General features: G+C 37.4%; 1 protein-coding gene across 4 annotated transcripts in view; it reads left to right on the top strand.

Annotated features, from left to right (window-relative positions):
- The window catches only part of FHIP2A (FHF complex subunit HOOK interacting protein 2A), a 33367-nt gene that overhangs the window by 4841 nt on the left and 5972 nt on the right, over positions 1-22554 (top strand). Inside the window, exons 2-14 of one of the 4 annotated variants that reach the window (XM_064269270.1) lie at positions 3217-3295; positions 7509-7678; positions 10279-10383; positions 10773-10895; positions 13077-13370; positions 13555-13751; positions 14833-14947; positions 15492-15568; positions 15651-15843; positions 16013-16182; positions 16589-16732; positions 17645-17810; positions 20335-20478. In XM_064269270.1, the coding sequence (XP_064125340.1) occupies positions 3217-3295; positions 7509-7678; positions 10279-10383; positions 10773-10895; positions 13077-13370; positions 13555-13751; positions 14833-14947; positions 15492-15568; positions 15651-15843; positions 16013-16182; positions 16589-16732; positions 17645-17810; positions 20335-20478 (1977 nt within the window). The remainder of the gene's footprint in view (positions 1-3216; positions 3296-7508; positions 7679-10278; positions 10384-10772; positions 10896-13076; positions 13371-13554; positions 13752-14832; positions 14948-15491; positions 15569-15650; positions 15844-16012; positions 16183-16588; positions 16733-17644; positions 17811-20334; positions 20479-22554) is intronic. The other 3 variants (XM_064269271.1, XM_064269272.1, XM_064269273.1) reach the window with 3 other exon arrangements.

The following is a 22554-nucleotide window of genomic DNA, read 5'->3' as shown; positions in this document are numbered from 1 at the left end:
TATAGAATTGTTATGATGAGATGATGCACGTAAAGTGATTAATGCAGTACCTGGCGCATAGTAATTGCTCGATAAATGTTAACCATTATTATTACTTGTTGGGTGAGTGGTTCAGCCAGTGAGTCCTCTAGAAGGAAAGGAGGAAGCATTGGGACTGGAGTGGTTGGAGAAGGCTCTGTAGAGGAAATGGGACATAAGCTGGACTTTAAAGAGGCAAAGAAAATGGGGAAGGGCATTAGGAAGCTGGGAGGAAGAAGCATTTTAAAAGAGAGTTTCTATGGGGCAGTTCTACTTTGTCCTATAGGGTCACTATGAGTCGAAATCGACGCAACGGCACCGGGTTTGGGAGTGGAATGTTTACAATACATGTGAGACAGGAAGCAGACATGGCTTTTAAAACACTGGCTTTCCTTTGAATTATCAGTTTAGATCCTTTTGTGTGGTGGTCCTTGTGAAGAAAGACAGTCCTGGCTTTCCAGTTACAAACAGTGTTTCCTAGGAGTTTACTGGAGCAGAATAGGAGTTTATTGTGAGAATTTAAGACTAGATGGTATGTGTAAACTTCCTAGCGTTGTGCCTGGCACATAACTGCTTAGTAAACATGTTGTTCATTTATTCATTCAGTAAATATTATTGAATGCTTACTCTGCGCCACCACTGTTAGATACCGAGATCCAGTGGTGAAAACAATGACACAATCCTAGCCCTCACAGAGTTTACAGTGTGGTGGAGGAGATGGATAATGAAGCAATTACAAAGGTGGGGAAAGGGCTGGGAGCTGGATGCCACTGGCAGGTGTGGAAAGGACCAGCTCCTAGGCAGGCAGAGTTGGGCAAGGCTTCCCAGAGAAGGTGATCAAGGTACTCATTTATGTTAGTTTTTGGTTGAGATATGATGATATGATTTTTTTTTTTAATTCAGTGTCTGTTGTAAGCAGATAACTCAAATTAGACCTTCATCTCCCCGGCTCATATGTTTCTTCTGTTTTTCACCAGAGCATACATATTTTTATGCAGTGATGAAACAGGAAATTTGCATGTCAGAATTAGTAATGCAAGAGGCAAGTTTACTAGGAAGTTTCACATAAATAAGGAAATTTATTCATGTTGAGTAAGGTTATTAACTAACCTAAGTTATTAGCAATTACAACTCTTTAGTTATCTACTTATTTTTCTTATTTAAATATAACTCCTGGGAGAGAAGCATTTACAAACCAGGTAACTTTGAACTTGACTGTAACCAACACCAGACATCCTGACACAAATCCTGTGAGACTTCTGATCTACCAACTTGCCCTTGAACTAGAGTCCCACTGGCGAACAAGGATGTAGTTCTTTATATATTCAGGAGACTCCCTCAGGAAAACATAACAAATCACAAGATTTAAACTTAAAAAACTAGATGTATTTCTCAAAACTCAAATTTCATTTGGGTGTGTCCCATTTCTTAATACATATAACTATATAGAGCTAACAGTAACCAGTTGCCATTGAACTGATTCCAACTCATGGCGACTCCATGTGTGTCAGAATAGAACTGTGATCTCTTGGGTTTTCAATGGCTGATTTTTTTGGAGGTAGATCGTCTGGCGTTTCTTCCAAGGCGCCTGTGGGTAGGTTTGAACCTCCAGCTTTTCAGTTAGTAGCCAAGTGCACTGTTTCACCCATCTAGGGATTCCGTATAAAGCTGGTCTATATGAAAACAAGATCCAGAAAATGAGGGAAAATGCCCATACTTTGAAGAGAATTCTAAAAACAAATGATGGTTTAAAACAGGCAGATTTTATAACCTAAAGTTTTTAGGAAGATTACTCTGTTTTCCCAAATTAATACTTGCATTCGTATTTTTCTTCCTCTTTTTTTTTTTCTCAACTCTCCCATGTGTAATTTCTCTCTCCATGTTCTCTTTGAAATATATTACTCTCAGAGATTTTAACTCCCTTCTTAAAGATCTTATTAAGTCTCTTGTTTTTAAGATTTCACAGCATTCTGTTTGTAAATGAGAGGAATACTAGTATTCTTTTAGTCTGGTGTTGTTAGGGGTGCAAATAGGCAAGTTTAGGAAGAGTCAGCATTAAGGTGTTGATGATTGCTGAACAAATTTCAGGCCCCTTTTTTTCGTAAGTACATTTCCTCTTCCGGATTGAAACATGTTAGATGTCTATGACCAATCTTTATAATTTGCTTAATAGTCTGGAAATTGTTCTGACAGAGTTGTCAACTTTGAGGTCCCTGCTGTGATCACCAAGAAATATCAATGGAACATGTAGAAGTATGAGAGGAAGGTGACCTCTTTTAGATCATCTGCGTAGATAAAGCGTATGAAAATAGAAGGTTACGATGACATCACTTAGGTTCCCAGAATACAAACCTGTTGGTTTTAACTAAGCCCAGTCAGCTCTGTACTTTCTGACTAAAATTTATTGACGATACTAGGACTGGAGTTGCTCTCACTCTCTCTCACTCTTTTTAAGGAAAAGGAAAGGTTGTAGAAGGTACATCCAGGTCTTTTCCTATCCATTTAACACACATTTGAAATACGTGTAGGCTTGTTATGAGGTGACTGAAGGGATATAATTTTGGTCTTAACATTTCTGAAGTAAATTTCATAGCTAGAATGTAAAACTTTTTACTTTGTGAAATTTAAATGAGTAGTTTTTTAATCCATGAGTTATTTTCCTAAAAATACGTGCTGCCCAATCCAGCCTTTAAGAGAAAGGATTTATATCCGTACGTCACTGAACGCTGGGAACAGTTTTCATCTGTTGACTTTGCTACGTGTAGTAGTCGTAGTGGTGATGTGTAGCTGATTACGTAGCAGCTGTTCACTGTCCTGCATTTCAAAGTCCTGGGTACAAAGATCCCTGGTTATTAATCATTTCATTTTACTGATACCTCAGGAATAGGATGTTGATGTGATTTCACTTAATCGTTTTCTTTTGAGGCCATACATAGTGACTGCTTTCAGGGGAGGAGAAAAAGCTCAAGATTATGGTTTAATTATGTAGATAAATGTTGTTTGTCTTTCTTAATAAGTCACTTTTACTTTCTTGGGTTTGACTCAGTTTCTCTTTGATATCTGGCATATAGAATCAAATTAAAGTTACCATATTTTTGTGCTCCTTTTGCATCATGATAGACAAACGTAGAGTTATACTTTATGGGAACCTTTTAATGCCATTTTCTTTTAATTGTGTCTTTTTGTGTGTGTGTGCAGCTTGCACCGTCTCTTCCTTTACAAGAAGATTTTGTTTACCACTGGAAGGCGATTACCCATTACTACATAGAGACTTCGGGTAAGAAACAATGCTCATATTAATTAAACAGAATGTTTGTATGCTAAAATAAATAAATAAATAAATAAAGTTGTAAAAATATCTGTAAGACAGCATTTGCCAATTGAACATTTTTCAGGTGTACAATTTAGTGATATCAAATTAAAATATATTTTAAATAAGTGTTCAAAGTTATTTTATACTTTAATTTATAAACAATTCATTTTATATTTAATTAATCTTTGAGATTCATTTGTTCATTCATTCCTAAAAAATATATCTATTGAACACCTGCTATGTGTCAAGCATTTTTCTAGGCACTGAGGGATAGCCAGTCAATCAAACAAAGTCTTTGTCCTAATAGATTTATATATTGATTGGTAGGAGGCAAGCAATAAATAGACAAATACACATAGTATTTCAGATGATAAATGTTATGGAGAAAATGAAGCAGGATAAGGGGAAAAGAGGTGTTTGTTTGAGAAGGGAGGACAGTTGGCTATTTTAGGTTAGGGAAAGCCTCATTGCCAAGGTGATGTCTGAGCTGACTACTGAAGGAGAAAGGAAGCAAGCCTAGTGGATATCTGGGTGAAGACTGTTCCAGGAGGAGGACTAAGTGCACATAGCCCAAGGCCGGAGCATGCAGCATGCTTGGAGTATTCCAGGAACTACAAGAAAACCCGTGTGGCTAGAGCCAAGTGAACAGAGCGAAACGTGCTAGATGAAGTCAGACAGGTGACTGGGAGGAGGAAGGGACAGATTCACACAGGGTAATTCATATAGGGCTGCATAAGCCAAGAGCTTTGGCTTTTACTCTGAGATGGGAAGCCACTGGAGGGTTTGGAGCAGAGATATAACACAATCTATTTTAAAGGGTCACTTTGGCTCTGTGAAAAATTAGAAGGAGTACAGGGATGGTAGCTGGTAGAACAATTAGGGAGCTATTATAGTGGTCCAAGCAAGAAGTGGTGGTGGCTTAGGCCAGGTGGAGGCAGTGAGAAGTGGTTGTTTTCTGGGTAAATTTTAAAGGAAGATTTGTTGATGGATTGAATATTGGGTGTGAGAGAACAAGAGTGAAAGGATAACTCCAGAGTTTTGGGCTTAAGCAGTTGGAAAAACAGAGAATGGGGAGACTGCAGGAGGAGCAGGTTTGCAAGGAAATTTTGGACATGTTGAGTTTGAGATGCTTGTTATCTATCTAAAGTTCGATATGCCAAGTAAATCGTTGGAAATAAAAATCTGTAATTCAAGGGAAAGTTCTAAACGAGAGATCTGAAATTGAGAGTTATCAGCATATAAGTAGTATTTAAAACCATGAGACTGGATGAGATTATCAAGGGAGTGAGGATAGCTGGCAGAGAGAAGACGGAAGGAACTGAGCCCTTGGACGCAGAGCTCACAGGTTGGGAAGGTGAGAAGGCTAGCAAAGGAAACTGCTTTTGCCAGTAAGGTAAATGAAGAACCAATAGAGGATGGTACCCTAAAAGCCAAGGAGGAGAGGGGGACTAATTGTGTCAAATGATGCTGATGTCGAGTTAATGAAGACTAAGAATGGTTCATTGAATTTATTCACAAGGAGCTCGTTCGATAAGAGCCTTCTTAATGGCAGGGAAGAGGATAAAAGCCTGATTGGAGCAGGTTTAAGAGAAAATGGTGGGGAAGGGGGCATGTATAGACAATGTGTGTAAACTACTCTTTTGAGAAATATTAGTGTAAAGCGGAGCTGAAAAATGAGGCAGCAGCCAGAGGGAGATGAGGCTTCAAGAGAGGTTTTTAATATTTTTTTAAAGATGGAAGATACTGCAGTTCATAGTTGGAGAGGGTGATTTAGTAGAGCAGAAAAAGAATACAGGAGTGAGATGAGACAATTTTGGAGCAATATCCTCAAGTAGGCAAGGGAGGATGGTATCTAGTGCACAAGGGGAGGCTTAAATAGGCATGTGGATAGTTCATCCATAAACATTAAGTGGAAAATAGAACATATGGGTATAAGTGCAGGAAGGGGGGTAAATGTGGAGGACATCTGTTGAAATTATTTTCTGGTGGCTTCCATTTTCTCAGTGAATGGGAAGTATAGAGAGTGAATCTAAGGGAATGTGAATAAATGAGGGCAGGGATTGGCAAACTTTTTCTGTAAAGGGCCAGATAGTCTCTGTTGTAACCACTCAACTGTGGTGGTGTGCAAAAGCAGCTGTAGACAACACGTAAAAGAATGAGCGTTCCATTGCTCCAACGGAACGTTATTTACAAAAACAGGTGGCAGTCTGGATCTGGTCCATGGGTCTTACGCTGAACTCTGAAGTAGAGAAATATAGTAGCATTGCTGCATAGCACTATAGGCTCCTTGAGGAATGTGTAGGTAAGCACTAGAGGGTATGCAGAGTGATTGGGCACACATCATTTAACTGAAAGGGAACATAAATGAGAAGAGTTGATTTGACAATCTGATGGGGTCATAGGTGATTTTTTCTTTAAAAAAATTGATGTTATGTTTGTGCAATAAGCAAAAATTAGACAAAAAATAAAACCCTTTAAATGTAAAATATAATTTCTAACTTAATTTGGATGTTTAGCTAGAGATCTATAGACATGTTTTTTGATAAAGGCTACCTTTCAAATGGCTGTTTTTAGTGCTTGTTCCCCCTGAGTTTTAAGGAAATGCATATGTTCTTGCCATAAAGTATTTTATGCAATCTGTCTGGAGTCCTGGTGGCGAAGTGGTTAAGAGCTCAGGCTGCTAACCAAAAGGTCAGCAGTTTAAATTCACCACCTGCTCTTTAGAAACCCTATGGGGCAAGTTCTACTCTGTCCTGTAAGGTCATGAAGAGTCAGAACTGACTCAACAGCAATGAGTTTGATTTTTTGGTTAGTAAGGGAATCTAGTACACCTCAACATAAAGAAAACAAAAATCCTCACAACTGGACCAATAAGCAACATCATGATAAATGGAGAAAATATCGAAGTTGTCAAGGATTTCATTTTACTTGGATCCACAATCAACGCCCATGGAAGCAGCAGTCAAGAAATCAAATAATGTATTGCATTGGCAAACCTGCTGCAAAAGACCTCTTTGAAGTGTTAAAAAGCAAAGATGTCACTTTGAGGACTAAGGTGCACCTGACCCAAAACATGATGTTTTCATTCACCTCATATGCATGCAAAAGCTGGGCCGTGAATAAGGAAGATTGAGGAACTGATGTCTTTAAATTAGGGTGCTAGCGAAGAATGTTAAATATACCACGGACAGCCAGAGGAATGAACAAATCTGCCTAGGAAGAACTACAGCCAGAATTATCCTTAGAAGATGGCGATACTTTGTCTCATTTACTTTGGACATGTTGTCTGGAGGGACCAGTCCCTGGAGAAAGGACATCATGCTTCATAAAGTAGACGGTCAGTGAAAAAAATGGAAACCCTCCATGAGATGGATTGACATAGTGGCTGCAATAATGGGCTCAAACATAGCAACAACTGTGAGGATGGTGTAGGACTGGGTAGTGTTTCATTCTGTTGTTCTTAGTGTCGCTATGAGTTGGAGCCTATTCAACAGCAGCTAACAACAACTCTCCATATATCCTGGGTTGTTCAAGGCTAACCTGTTTCTACGTAACAATCTGTTGCCATCAAGTCGCTTCCGACTCGTAACGACCCTATGGGACAGAGTAGAACTGCCCCATAGAGTTTCCAAGGATTGACTGATGGATTGGAACTGCTGACCTTTTAGTTATCAGATGAGCTCTTAACCATTGTGCCACCAGGGCTCCAAAGTTTGTCCTGACTGGGAAACGAACGCAGGCCACAGCGGTGAAAGGGCCGAATTCTAGCCACTAGACCACTTAAAATTCAGATCTTCTTAACTGACTAATCTGAAAAAAAAATATTTTGTGTGAAATTAACAAGTGCATGCAAAATTCTGATGTTACGTGTATTTTTCCTGATCGTGTTCCCACTTCCCACATAAAGGGACCTTGTTTCTGAGTTGCTATGGATGACTATTAACTTATAGAATGTATTTCAGAATATTGACTCAGTTTCTGAATAAGAGCATAGCAAAAAGCATTGCTTAATTTCTAGCAAAGATAATCTTATGTATATCTTGTGTATAAACTGCACTTAAGTATATGGTTCATTTTTTTCTCAGTTCAAATAGGAATAGGAAAATAAAGAATATTTTAGATGTAAATACACAGTGAACAAATGTTTCATTATTTCATGAATATTTTTATTGTTTAGATGATAAAGCTCCAGTGACAGATACAAACATTCCATCTCATCTGGAGCAGATGTTAGACATACTGGTACAAGAAGAAAATGAACGGGAATCTGGAGAGACGGGGCCATGTATGGAATATTTGCTTCATCACAAGATCCTGGAAACACTGTACACCTTAGGGAAAGCTGACGTAAGTTCCTTATCCATCTCATGTTCTTGGACATGTAATGCATGCATTAATGTTTTAGAAATAAAGAATCTGGCAGGTACCATATTTAATTACAGAGGTATGTATTGAGCATGGCAAGATTCAAGTTAGTATTATGAAAAAGGAAAATTGTAGCCTCTATAAATATGACATCCACAGAGACAGCAAATGTTCTAGACAGCAATTGGTACTTAGGCTGCCTCAAATTACAGTGTAAACATTTGTGAAAATAAACTTGCATACGTGTGCTCAGAATCAAAGAATATGAGACTTAGACCATAACCAAACACCTTGAGGGACAGATACTGGGATTGAGGGCTGAGGACCATAGTCTCAGGGGACACGTAAGTCAATTGGCATAACAGTTCATAATGATATTGTTCCGTATCCTAGTGTGGTGAGTCACTCCTGGGGTCGTAAAAGCTTGCAAGTGGCCGTCTAAGATACAACTATTGGTCTCTTCCTGTCTAGAGCAAAGGAGAGTGAAGAAAACCAAAGACTTAAGGAAGCAATTAGTCCAGAGGATTAATGGCCCACATAAACCACATCCTCCATTAGCCTGAGACCGGAAGAACTAGAAGGTGCCCAGCTATCACCACTGGCCGCTCTGGCCAGGAACACAGTAGAAGGTCCTGATTAGAGTGGGGAAAAAATATAGAACAAAATTCAAATAAAAAAGACCAAACCTGCTCATCTGATAGAGACCGCAGGAACCTCTGAGTCTGTAACCCTAAGATACCCTTCTAACTTGGAACCAAAGCTACTCCTGGAGATCACCTTTCAGGCAAATAATAGATAGTCCTATAAAGTAAACAATAACAGTCGTGAGGAATGTGCTGCTTAGAACAGTCAACTAAATGAGACCAAAAGGACAACATTTGCCCAAAAGCAAAGATAAGAAGGCAGGAAAGGGCAGGGAAACCTGACAAATGGAAATGAATACCACGGAGTGAAAATGGAGAAAGTGCCGACATATCGCAGGGATTGCAACCAGTGTCACAGAACAGTTTATGTATGAATTATTGAATAGAAAACTAATTTACTGCCAGCTTTCACCTAAAGCACAATAAAATGTTCAAAAAAAAAAAAGATATGAGAAAAAACCCAGTGAAAATGAATTATAAAATCGGAATTATTCATAATTTTGAAAGAGAATGTGGCTGATGATTGGGACATTAACTTCACCGATAAGTGGAGCCGATTCCAATTTTTAGGCCTAGTGAGTCTTGAGAAGTCATCGCAAAGCTGATATGATGGTATATATAGTGTTTTGTGGAGCAAAACTTTCAAATTACATACTAAGACAAGTTTTCAAACACCGTGGTGCTGGAAGAGAAGGTGAAGAGCTTTGGGTTCAGGCCTGGCTTTGTCACGGGGCCTCCCCCAGCTCTAAAAATCCGTCCCGTTCTGTGAATTTTTATAACGTGTGAAAATCAAACAAAAAAAAATTATCTAGTAGACACATTTCGCCACCAAATGGAGTTGTAATTAGTAGCATTGGAGACAGTTTCTTTTTAACTGTAATATTCCTATTCAGTTTTTTTTTTTTTTTGGCGTTTTTATGCTTATTCAGTTTTAATTTATTTATTTACTTTATATTTCCTAGGCAGCACATCTGCTCCCTAACACCCTGTAATTTATTCTCACCCTCCTTTCTCTTCCCCGTCGTTGGGAGGGAAGGATCGAACACTAGATTGGTTTAATGTTAATTGACTTCTGAACAAGGGTTAGGAACTGTTCTACTTTTATTTCGGTGATGGTGATGGTAAACATTGTTTGTCTTCCCGTGTGAATAATGCAAAGTATTTGCTGTCTTAAAAGATATTATTGTGCTAAGATTATCGTTTATGCCGTTCCCAGACAGCGTGTATGTGATGATGCTTTGGAAATACTCATTTGGTGAGTATTTTAAATGTGAGGAGGTATAAGCCGTTTGATTATAGAATATATAGCCTTGTTAATTTCTACCCTCCTAATCTACCATGTGAGTAATCATGAATTTTACCTGCTTTTCAGCAAATATTTAAACATCTGGTATGCTATACAAACTTCTATATTAAATATTCATTGACTGTAGTTATCATAATACAAATAACATTGCAGCTACTTTAAAAGCATTGTCAGAATCAATCACAGGGCAATTTATACTATAGAATTCCTTTTATTTACAGATATGTGTTGGAAGGCTTTATCTGACGGAAAGCTATTGATTACCTGTCACTAGGGTAAGGGCCAAGGTCTGCCTTTGCTCTGGCCAGGGAGTCAACGATAGTGTTTTTAGGCTAGCCCAGCATTATCCTACACACAGGCTGACCCTGCCTGAACCAAACTCTAATCTGAACGATGTATCGTTACCATGCTGTTCATAATCACGTCAGCGTCTGATACAGTCTCAGATGTATGATTTTATGTCTAAAACACCAGTCATTAGTATTTGATCGAAAATTTTATTCAGGCAGCCATTCATTGGTTAATTGCATTTTTCCTTCAGAAAGTAGAATATATTCACGTATGTGGTCTCACCTAGTTTTTTAATAGTGTTTGTATCGTCTGTTCTTGTTTTCTTTTTTTCTTCTACCTAGTGTCCTCCAGGAATGAAACAGCAGGTTTTGGTATTCTACACTAAACTTCTGGGAAGAATCCGGCAGCCACTACTTCCACACATTAATGTGCATAGACCGGTGCAGGTATATTAAGTACATGACTCAAATTATTGTTGGGTTTCTTTTTGTATAGCAATACTCTTATATGATTTTTTTCTAAGAGTAAAAATAATAAAGGAAATTATTCTAAAAATGCAATACAGATAAGCAAATACTTGCACTTTATTTAAGGACACTGTATTAAGTCACTTCATGTCTTTATAGTTGTCCTTTAAAATTTTATGCTTCAAGGTTTTTTTAAATTTACCTCCATAATATCTCCAGAGCGTTTATTATATGTCTCATTAGTTTTTTTAGGGTAATGCAAGCATATTTGAAAATTTTAAAGATCCCTAAAATAAATGGATGGCTATTTGCATACGTGTAAAAGCAACCTAAGCTTTTTTTTTTTTTTTCCCAATGTGTTTTGACAGAAATTAATTAGACTTTGTGGTGAAGTTCTTGCAACTCCGACAGAAAATGAAGAAATTCAGTTCCTTTGTATTGTGTGTGCAAAGCTGAAACAAGATCCCTACTTGGTTAATTTTTTTCTTGAGGTATGGTACATTTCTTGTCAGCTTTCAATGTATGCTTGTGCTAAAATTAGAATTAGAATTCTGTGAATAATATTAGAAGGAATTACATTTTGGGTAACAGATCAGTTGTTTTACTTCCCAGGATTATTTTTTCTTTAATGATCCCTATTTTATTCTAGCTTGAAACCTCTTGACACACAAGATCTTCAGTGAATGCACTTGAGCCAGATATATGGGCTTGTTGGTGGAGTATAGTAGTTTCACAACTGGGCTAGTTCAGGTCCTGGACAAACATGAAGCCAAGGATTGGGAATACTGCAGTTTGAGGGCGAATCAGGGATAGAGAAGTCACAAAAGTTTAGATCGTATTTTCAGCCAAGCTTGCAGTAATATGTAGTGTGGGCAGTCTGGCCTGGGGTCAGGAAGGCATGTGCAGATTTGGACAAGGTGTAAGAAATGACTCATTACCTCTTCAGCCTGCTGTAACCGTTGGGATCCCTCTGCTATTTTGTAATGTCTTTTTATAGCCACTGAATCATAGTTTACTTGAATCAACTGATATTTTGGATTTTGCTTCCTGCTTTCTTCCGCTTCTTTCTTCAGCAGTGCAGTCACTTAGAGATATATTAGAAAAAAATCATTGGATTCTTTGTTTTGGTTTTATGTTTTTTAAAATATCTTTTTATTTTCTTTTTTTTTAAGATTGAGGTTCGTTACGTACAATGTAGTTCACTCTTTTTGGCCTATCACTAAACCAGTTGCTATTGAGTCAATTTCGACTCATGGCAACCCCATGTGTGTCGGAGTAGACCTGTGCTCCGTGAGGTTTTCAATGCCTGTGATGTTTCGGAAGTAGAGCACCAGTACGTCCTTCTGAGGCACCCCTGGGTGGATTCAAACTGCCAGCCCTTCAGTGAGTAGCCAAGTGCTTAGCCGTTTGCTCTACCCAGGGACTCCCCTTTTGGTCTACAGTTGTGTGAATTTTTGCAAGCATACGCAGTCACGTAACCACCACCACACTTAAGACGTACAGGAGTTCTATCACCCTAAAAAAAATTCCCATACCCGTTTGTAGCTACTGCATCTTCATCCCCAGCCCCTGGCAGTCACTGACCTGTTTTCTGTTCCAGTAGTTCTATGTTTTTCAGAAAGTCGTAGACATGTAATCAGCCTTTGAGTCTGGCCTTTTTTTACTTAGCATAATGCATCTAAGATTGATCCATGAGTTTGTTCCTATTTATTACTTATTCATCAGCTGAAGTACTTTTGAGTTTATTTCAGTTTTGGCAATTATGAATAAAGCTAGTGTAAGCCTTATTTAAGCCTTCACATTCAGGTTTTAGTATGCGTTTAGGTTTCATTCCACTTGGATAAACACCTAGGAGTAGGATTGTATATTTATCTTTACTAGGAGCTGCCAAACTGTCTCCCAGTGGCTTCATTATTTGTGTTCCACCATCAATGTATGAGCATTCCCATTGTTCACATCCTGGGTATTGTCAGGTTTTTGTTTTGTTTTAATTTAATTTTAGCTATTCTAATAAGTGTGTGGGTTCATTTTCTATTTCACGTTAATGAATAAGTAATTCAGGATCATATCCTGCCCTGGGACCCTGGTGGCATAGTGGTTAAGAGCTTCGCTGCTGACCAAAAGGTCAGCAGTTTGAATCCACCAGCCTGCTCCTTAGAAACCCTAGAGGACAATTCTGTGCTGTCCTGTATGGTCGCTATGAGTCAGAATTGACAGCAACGGGTTTCTTGGTTTTTGGTTTATCCTGCCTTTACAGGAGATAAGAGAGCACCTAAGTTGCCAAGTCACTTGAATTCAATGTTGAGACAGTGTTAAGGATTATGAATGCCTGTGTGTCATTATGTGTGTCAAACTTTGAAAGTTTGCTTCAACATGGCTAGTGTAATCTTATGATTTCAGATTTCTAGAGATTTATAAATGAGGGGAAGTACTACAGCTTAGTTTTTGATATATGTTTCTAAGAAGTACCTCACTTGAGCTAAGAAGAGATTTTTCTTCTCAAAGTTCGTTCTCTTCGCCATACAATATTTTTCAGTTGTCATAGCACTTATTATTTATTGCTTCATTGGTTAGACATGCAGAATGGTGATGATGGAAAAATACACTAAAAATATAATTTGTGGTTAATAGGCTTGCGGTGTGAATCTTACAGCACATGTTCTCCTTTTCAGAATAAGCTAAAGTCATTGGCTTCCAAAGGGACACCAGATGGGACTTCAGAAGACTTGTTAAAAGGTCAAGGTGCCTTGTCAACAGATACAGGACAGTCCAGTCAGCCAGAGGAACTATCTGGTGCTACAGGAATGGAACAAACAGAGTTAGAAAATGAACCTTCTCATCCGATGGACAGTCTGTCCACCAGCTTGAATAATCTCCATGTCACTTCACTGCCAGAGGCCACAGTGGTTCGTCCAAACCAGGACTACAACTTAGTGAATTCCTTGTTAAATCTTACTAGAAGTCCTGTGAGTTTTCTTCTTTATCCTTTCTTTCCTAATATGACCACAGTAATAAACATGTAAAATAGAAAAAAAAAAAAAAAATCTACTTCTAGTGTAAAACATTAAGTCCTTACACACTGAATTTTCCCAAGCAACTGGATGTGTATCTAATTCAGGAAATAAAGGGCTATGTGTTTGTTTTCCTCAGGATGGCCGGATAGCTGTGAAAGCCTGCGAGGGCTTGATGCTCTTAGTGAGTTTGCCAGAGCCTGCGGCTGCAAAGTGCCTTACACAGAGCACTTGCTTGTGTGAACTGCTGACAGACAGGCTGGCTTCCCTGTACAGGGCCCTACCTCAGTCCGTGGATCCGTTAGATATTGAAACAGTGGAAGCAATTAATTGGGGGTAAGAATCATTATTTGTGTTTTTCCGTAAAGGTAACTTCTTGCACCGAAATTTCTGAATCGTTCTATTTTGCAGTGATAGAAATCTTTAGGTTTAAACAGCGTAATGTTACTAGTGATCATTAAATGAGATCATTTTGTTGAGGCTTTTGTTAAATTTATCAGTGTAAGAAACTGGCGTGGAAACAATCCAACTGTTAGGTAGTTAAGCTACTCTTCATTTTGTCCATTTTAGTGATCAATTTTTAAGGGCTTACACATTAATACCGATAACTTTACCTGGATTTTATTAAAAACGAAAAGCTCCAAAAGAAAGGCTCTCCTTTCTTATAAAGAATTCCCTCAGCCCCAAGGGCAGTCTCATGTTTTGTGCCCTGATTTTATAGCATCTCTCCTTCTATTTCATTCATTCATCTTTTCTACCCACCTGTTAGGGTCCCCCTCCCGCCTTGATTCTCATAGGAAAACATGATTATTGCAGGTTTTTCACAAGTTATTAAAATGTATAAAGCAGCATAAATAAGATCACCCATTGTCCTGCCCCCTATATACAGTCTAATATTTTGCCACATAACTTTTTGATGCTATTTCGGTGTTTTTTACTTGTTTTTCTGCCCTATCTTCTGTCAGCATCTGTAGGGCAGACCCAGTTGTTACCATTTCCACTGTATTGCATTTTAAGCCAGGAAGAGAAGCAGACCATTCAGTCATTGTTCCTTCTTGCGCCTCCTCCTTTACCTTCCTGTTCTGAGCGCCTCGGCCTTTTCATTGCGGTTACTTGATAATTTATAACGGGAATATGAGGAGTTGTCTAAATGGCTTATTTTTCTTCTGCAGCTCCATTATGCTTTCGTTTCCCTCTTCCCACTTAATGAGTGAAAGTTATTCACAGCTTTTATTTTAAAAGTTTCTTGTTACCTTTGGCTTTCTTTTATAAAACTCTCTTTTGTCTGTCATTGAGCATTGCCCTTGTGAATATATCATACTACGCAAGTTCATTCACGCGTATTCATTTTGTCGTACATCCTGGGTTAATGTTTTTGGATAACTTTGGACTTTGCATTTTCTTCCATGTCCTACAGCTTAGACTCCTATAGTCATAAAGAAGATGCTTCAGCATTTCCAGGAAAACGAGCCTTAATTTCATTTCTTTCCTGGTTTGATTATTGTGATCAGCTCATTAAAGAAGCACAAAAGGTTGGAATATTTTTGTTGTTGCTTATTGGTCATTTTAAAACGTAAATGTCTGCTAAGTAAAATTTGAATCTTTCATTTGTCTCCCCGAATACATCTTAAATGTCTAATTGAAGATAGCACAGTTAGTAAGATAAACTAACGAGCAAGCAAACAAACCAAACTTTTTGTATGTGTGTGTGTATTACAACTCTAGAGCGAGTCAAAGTTCAAGTTCTGTCCTTTTATATTTCTGTAAGTATGGTAGAGTGCTTTATGAGGTAACACTGGCCTCCCTCTCTTTCTCATCTTTGGGGAGGTGTTAATACACTAAGATGATAAACGATAATAGTTTTTATCCTGTTCCTCTTATTCCTGGAAATTTAGATAAAATGTAAAGGACCCAGTAGCTAATCTAGGTTTTTATGCCATCAGCCAGATGGTCAAGAGGGAAATTTTACCTTTCCACATTAATTCAGATGGGCAGTGCAAACGTCTTAATACCACAGATTAATCTCTTTTTTTCCACTTAAAAAAACAAAGTAATGATGTCCATCCTGTATTCTAGACTGCTGCTGTTGCTCTGGCCAAAGCTGTCCATGAAAGGTTTTTCATTGGTGTCATGGAGCCCCAGTTAATGCAAACGTGAGTGGCCTCTTCCTTAAAAAAAAAAAATTACTGTGTTCATGTTATTTTTACCTACTAAGTACCTGTTTCTCGTGCTCAGTTCTGAGATAGGCATTCTGACATCAACTGCTCTGCTTCATCGCATCGTCCGGCAAGTCACCTCTGATGTTTTGCTTCAAGAAATGGTGTTTTTTATCCTTGGAGAACAGAGGGGACCAGAAACTCTGGCAGAAATTAGTAGACATCCTTTAAGACATAGATTAATTGAGCACTGTGATCACATATCCGACGAGGTAAGCTATGTAATGATTTAGAATTGGACTTATTAACATATTTGTGATGTTTAACTACAGCCTTTCCCTTTTTTCACGTGGCTGTAAAACTCAAAAGCATAGTATAGAATGGGAAGATTAACTTGTTTAAAGATACTTTTTGGTTAGCTTTTACTGTTTTTGGTTTCAGATAAGCATCATGACATTAAGAATGTTTGAACATCTTTTACAAAAACCCAATGAGCACATTCTTTACAACTTGGTCTTAAGAAATCTTGAAGAAAGAAATTATACAGAATATAAGCCTTTGTGCCCAGAAGATAAAGATGTGGTGGAGAATGGATTGATCGCAGGAGCGGTGTAAGTTTTTATCAGACTCTGACAGTTGAGCATTTCATATAGCGTTGTAACATTCTCTCTCCTCTTACGGCTCTCCGCCATTCTTAAAGCAAACAACCAAATCACTAACAGTTTAAAAGTTTTTAAAAATAAAATTTACATGCCCTGATACTACCTACCATCTTTTTTAAATTTAGAATGATATTATCTGTTCATTAAACCCAACAAAATTGGTATATTCCTATTTTCAGCCTTAGTACAAAATCTTAATTTTGTTGATAGACTATAAATATAAATTCTTTAATTTTTTTTTCTTTTTATATTAGCAAAATGATGTAGTGCTATCTAAGACAATAGCAGAGATTCTTTTGGTTTAGAAAATGTCATAGTAAAATGAGTTTTTTATACATCATTAATTGGATCGTAGAGATCTGGAAGAGGATCCGTTGTTCACTGACATTGCAGCAGATAGCACTTTGTCAAATCAGGAGTGGCTTAGCTCTTCGCCTCCTGCTACTCCAGACCACCCCAAAACGGACGGGAAGACTGAAGTCCATAAAATTGTCAATAGGTGAGTTGGTATATAAATAGGACTTTCATCTTTTACATATTTTTGTAATATAAAATAGCTCTGCCTTTAGATTGTTACACACATATATATCATGAACTCTGTAGAGGTCTTCTCTTCTTTAATCTAAAGATTAGGTCAGCTTCCTGTCATGCTTATGCAGCCAGGACAGCCTGGGGCCAACAATCGATACCAAAAGAGAAAAGCGCTACTTAGTATAGAAAAAGAATGAAGAGCAGTGGTGAAACAAACCCTCAAAGTGCCCCACTTTAAAAATAAACAACTCAGTTATAAGTACTTCCCAACAGGAGCAACATTGAGAATTGCCAATCTGACAGATCGTGCTTACTAAACACGTACGCACGTATGCTAAGCACAGGGCTATTTCTTTTTGTTCACTTTGTGCTGTGAAGTTTTTTTTGAAGTGCACCTGCGGTGGTCATTTTCTTCTTGCTCTTCCCATGCAGAGCTGTCACTGACATACCTGGTTCTGGCAGATGACTTTAGAGAAAATGGCATGTGACTCAAGATGCACAATTAGGCTACATAAAAATCTCCAGTTTAATTACTTAAAAGCCAATTTCCTGAGATTAACAAATATCATGGCAATCCGCCATTTTGCAGTAATATAAAGAGAAAAAAAAATCTTACTTCGGCTTACTCCCACTTTAAGTGAAATGAATTAGTTTATAATAAAACATTTAAAATAATGAGTTTTTACTCAGTGAATTATACTGATTCAGGATAGGTACTTAACTGTACTTAATAATATACAGTTTTATTTTTCCAGTTTCCGCTTGCTTTAACAGACCGCTACACTTAAGATATCACTAGATACTGGAATATGTATAGAAATATGATTGAATTGTTACAGTATTCATTATCTTATTCATCATGGATTTGTTTTCATTTCAGTTTTCTCTGTCTGGTACCGGATGAAGCAAAGTCATCCTACCATGTTGAGGGCACCGGATATGACACCTACCTCCGAGATGCTCACAGGCAGGTGAGCGAAGTAACTACTTTGTTGAAATTAAATTTAATGAGAATGGGTACACACCTTCATACCTTGTCACATTCTGTAAGTCATTTCTCCAAACTCGTTCCTTTCTCTTCACGACCTGACTTCCTCTCCCACTACTTTTTCTCTGCACATGACCCTACTCTGTCTGTAATTCAGTAACTGTGCAGGTCTGTCTCAAGGTTTCTTTCGGCTCTCTTTCTTTGTTTTGCATTTTTAATGATGTCTCCCCTGGGCCCTTTCTCCTGCAGATCCAAAGCATGACTTCTCGATAATTCTACCCAGTACTCTTGCACACAGTTCTCAGGCTATTACCCTTTCACCTTCTTCACCACCATTCGTATCCAAAGAGAAATGTATAGGTACTGTCTTCTGCCCATCTCTCAGTCAGCCTGTCATCCCCTGCATTCTGGCTTTTCTGCCTTGTGGAAACTGCTGTCTCGAACGTCCCCTCTTAGTTACTGAATGAAACAGCTTTGTCTCAGTCCTCTTTCCTCTTGATAGCATTTTACACTGTAAACTATCCCTCTCCCTTTTTTTAAAATTGTATTAAGATAAAAATTCATCATTTTAATTATTTTCAAAGTTTATAATTTGGTGATTTTTAGTGTATTCACAATGTTTGCAGCCATCACCACTACCTAATTTCAGAACATTTTCATCACCCCAAAAAAGAACCCTGTGTTCATGAAGCTGTCACTCCCCACTCCCTGTTCTTCCCCAGCCCCAGGCAACCACTAATCTTTCTGTCTCAAATTGGAAAAATACAGTTATTTTGCATTTAAATCCTTTGGATTGAGGCATAATAATATGTATGATTAATTTGCTTATAAAAACCCATTGCTGTTGAGTTGTTTCCGACTCATAGCGACCCCATAGAACAGAAGGACAGAGTAGAACTACCCATACAGTTTTCAAGGAGCACCTAGTGGATTCAGACTGTTGATCGTTTGGTTAGCAGATGTAGCGCTTAACCACTACTCCATCCGGGTTTCCAGTTTGCTTATATCTGTAGTTAATTCATAATACTTTAAACTTGAGTTCAAGTCCACATTATCACATGAATAACTAATAGGGTAGTAGTAAGTAACGTTCACATAGCAATAGCGTAAAGGGAATAATACCTCTCAGTACCGATTTAATTTTTAAACTGCTTTTCTTCACTCTATAAAGTTTCTCTCATTTCTGGTTTCTCATTACAAATGCAATTATTATGATCATTTCGGAAAAATTATAAAATAGACAAAAAGGATAAAAAATTTTTTTTAAATTACGACTTCTAGGCCAGAATTTCAAAGGTGTTAACGTAAAAATGCTTTATTAAAAATAAGGACATGGCTTTCTAAAGAAAATTATCTATTGAAAGCCAGACAGTTTAAAACTTACAATATATTGAAGAAATTGGCTCTTAATTTTTTTAAATATATTTTTCTTTTAAAATTTGAGGTTAGTGCTTCATAATGAGAATATGTTCTGCTTTAATTTCTTATGATTTCCAAATTAAAGTGGTCAAAGTTATTTTGCTTTATTTCGTAAGGAAAACTTGAAGAGAGAAAGAATATGGAAGAAAACAGTGCTCTGAGTTTCTTTTGCCTACATTTAAGGAAATCACATGTTTGGGAAGACTTAAAATTCATTTTTACTCCTCGAGTTTTTTGTTTTTTTTTTTTTTGCTTATGAAAATCCATGTTATTTATCCCAATGATAGACTATCTGTAGTGAAGGATCAATTTTTTATTATTTCCAATCTGTCACAAACCAATACTTTTGCAAAATACAAGGAAAATCAGCTACTAATAAAAGGAAAACGATAAAAAAAACAACAAAATACAAACTCCAGTTATTTGATTATTAGATTCGGCGGATGTAAAGTTACTCAGTCAAATAGCTGTAAAAGTTTATAAATGCTTATTCTTGGTTTTTGTACTCATCTCATCGTGGACAATAGCAAACAGTTTGGAAACCAGCACTGGTCCTCGGACCACTCTTTGAGCAGCACTGTTTTATCCTGTAACGTCGGCATGCCTAGTATACATGCATTATAGTGAAGTCAAGCTCGCTTTCTCAGTTATTGTGTATCTATTCTGGAAACCCTGGTGGTGTAGTGGTTAAGAGCTACGTCTGCTGACTTAAGGTCGGCAGTGTAAGTCCACCAGGCACTCCTTGGAAGCTATGGGGCTAGGGTTGCCATGAGTTGGAATCCACTCAACAGCAACGGGTTTTTATTATATGTAACCCTTTAGAATAAACTTAAATAGGATTTATTTTGCTTTTTAAATGTACTTTAAATCTGAGATGAAAATAAATGAGGGGTTAACTTCCTCTAAAAGAAAGGGCATACACACAGTAATTAAAGAGGTAGTTTGGTAAATTAAAATACTACCCTTTTCCATCAGGGTATCCTATTAGTTACTAGTCAGGGCATCATGTGATCCTTCTCTTCCCCTTTCCCAAGGCACCTCACACATAGCACACACTCAGCACTTAAATGACTTTGTACATGCCTACTTGAGGAAATCCTGTCTATTTAATACCAATTTTTTTTTTTAAGTTCTTTAATGATGCAAATGCCTTTTTCCCCTAGTTCCGGGACTACTGTGCTATCTGCGTAAGATGGGAATGGCCGGGATCTCCAAAAGCATTGGATAAGTGCAACTTAGAAGCAGCTTTCTTTGAAGGTCATTTTTTGAAAGTTCTATTTGACAGAATGGGAAGAATTCTTGATCAGGTAGTAAGTTTTAAAATACTAATTTTTGTATTATTTTGTTACCATTCGCCATGTGTTCGTTTCAAGTCCTAGCTTAGATCTCCAGTAACATAATTTTATTGTTTTAGTAGTTTTTCCACTAGATTACTTTTTCGTAAAACTTAATTGCCAGCAACTGGTGGGTTTCTGATGCATTTACTATATTGAAAGTGTTTATTTTGCCTGACAGCTGTTAGAAAATTGTATTGTTTTACTTCTTATTATAGGCCATTGTCTTACTATCCTTAACACTTTCTGGAGGTGGAGTGTTTTCCTTTTATGAGTAACTTATAAAGCCTTTTAGTGAGTACAGTCAGTACATGTATTGATACAGTAGACCTTGTTAAGTTCAATTCAGAAGACCTGAAATGTCATTTCAAACTGAATCTTTAACACATTAATATTTTAGAACAGAGTATTAGACAAACCTTCTTCAGACAGAGAACTTGTGAATGACACTCACTTTCATAAAGGGGAGGTGAAATAAAAAAGGTTAGTTTATTTACTCAAAGGAGGGTAAAAAATCACCACTAGCCAATGTGTTAGTATGTCATTGACTATCAGAGAAATGAATTTGAACTTATAGAATCCCTCTCTCTTCCTCTCATTGACAAAAAAAGTATGATGGAACTCTGAAATGCCTAAAACTTGGGGATATAAATAAAATGTCCTGGCATAATACTTGCTTCAGCATGGAGATTATTTTAAGTTAACCAATTTGGAGTTAATTTTAAAATTGTATGTTAAAGTACTTGTTCTCCTTTAGCATGTTAGCTAAATATTTATGAAGGCATGGGGAATTATAAAAGAAATGTACTCCATAAGCAGGCCATGTTCAATAACCAGATTAGAGCTTCAGAAACCCAGTGGGGCAGTTCTGCTCTGTCATATAGGGTCACTATGAGTCGGGGAGGAGCCCAGGTGACAGACGTAGTGGTTAAGAGCTTAGCTGCTAACTAAAAAGTTGGCAGTTGGAACTCACCAGCCACTCCTCATGTCAGTCTGCTTCCGTAAAGATTACAGTTCCGAAACCCTATGGGGCAGTTCTTTTCTTTCCTGTAGGGTCACTGTGAGTCGTCATCAACTCAAAGACAAAGAGTTTGGTTTTTTTTTTTTTTTTGGTATGAGTTGGAATCAACTTGAAGGCATGCAACAATAACAACATTGTAGGTGCAATGGTCTAGACATCATGGCTGTGTAAACTTCCTAGGTGGCTGGGATTCAGCAGTTTATTTTGTTTGTTGTATGGCTTGGCTAGGCTTACTTTGAATCTGATTATTAAGCTAACAGAAGGTATTAACAATCAGTATCAAGTCAGTAATCTTCAGAAATTTGACCAGAAGCACTTTTTAGTGCTTTTGGATCTTTTTTAGACAGAAATTTTAGAAGTAGTGTTTGAATTGAACTGAAAGACTCTCTCTGAACCTTCATCACACTGTAGCTTTTTGTTGTTGTTGTTTAGTTTATTGAGCACTGACACAAAAGTATACATTGAGGACAGAATATACCAAAATGCTTAAAATTCTTTTTATTTCACCAGATAGCAGCATTTCACAGCACAGTGTTTCAGTCATTCTTCCTATAAGCCTGTATGGTAGGCAAGGCTGCTTCCTAGTATTCTCACTTTGTAAATCAGAAATTGTTAATTTGTTACGTGATTTATAGCCAGTAAGCCACGGAGCCCAGTCTCAAACCTCTTGTCTTTAAAATCCTTGGTTTTCCAAGCCTTTTCTGATAAGGACGTTTTATGATCCGATCTCAAAGGTAATACCCAAGTCCCTGGGTGCTCAGCATGTTTGGCTTAGTTTCATTTTATTTCTTCCTAAATGTTTTTTCTGGTGACAGTGCTTGCAGTTTTTTTTTTTTTTTTAATTCCTAACAGGATAAGGATAACCAGGTTGAGAGTAAGCATTTATTATAGATAATTAGTAAAGTAGCTAATTTCTGCATATGCAATTGAAAAGGCATGGCATCAAGAATTCATGAAATCTTTGTATTATCACAGTGTTAATTGTAAAAAAGACTTTATCAACACCAACATTTAGTATTGCTTGTAAC

This window comes from Loxodonta africana, chromosome 16 (assembly GCF_030014295.1).
Source record: "Loxodonta africana isolate mLoxAfr1 chromosome 16, mLoxAfr1.hap2, whole genome shotgun sequence".
Lineage (NCBI taxonomy): Eukaryota > Metazoa > Chordata > Mammalia > Proboscidea > Elephantidae > Loxodonta > Loxodonta africana.
This window is presented reverse-complemented; position numbering and strand designations above follow the sequence as displayed.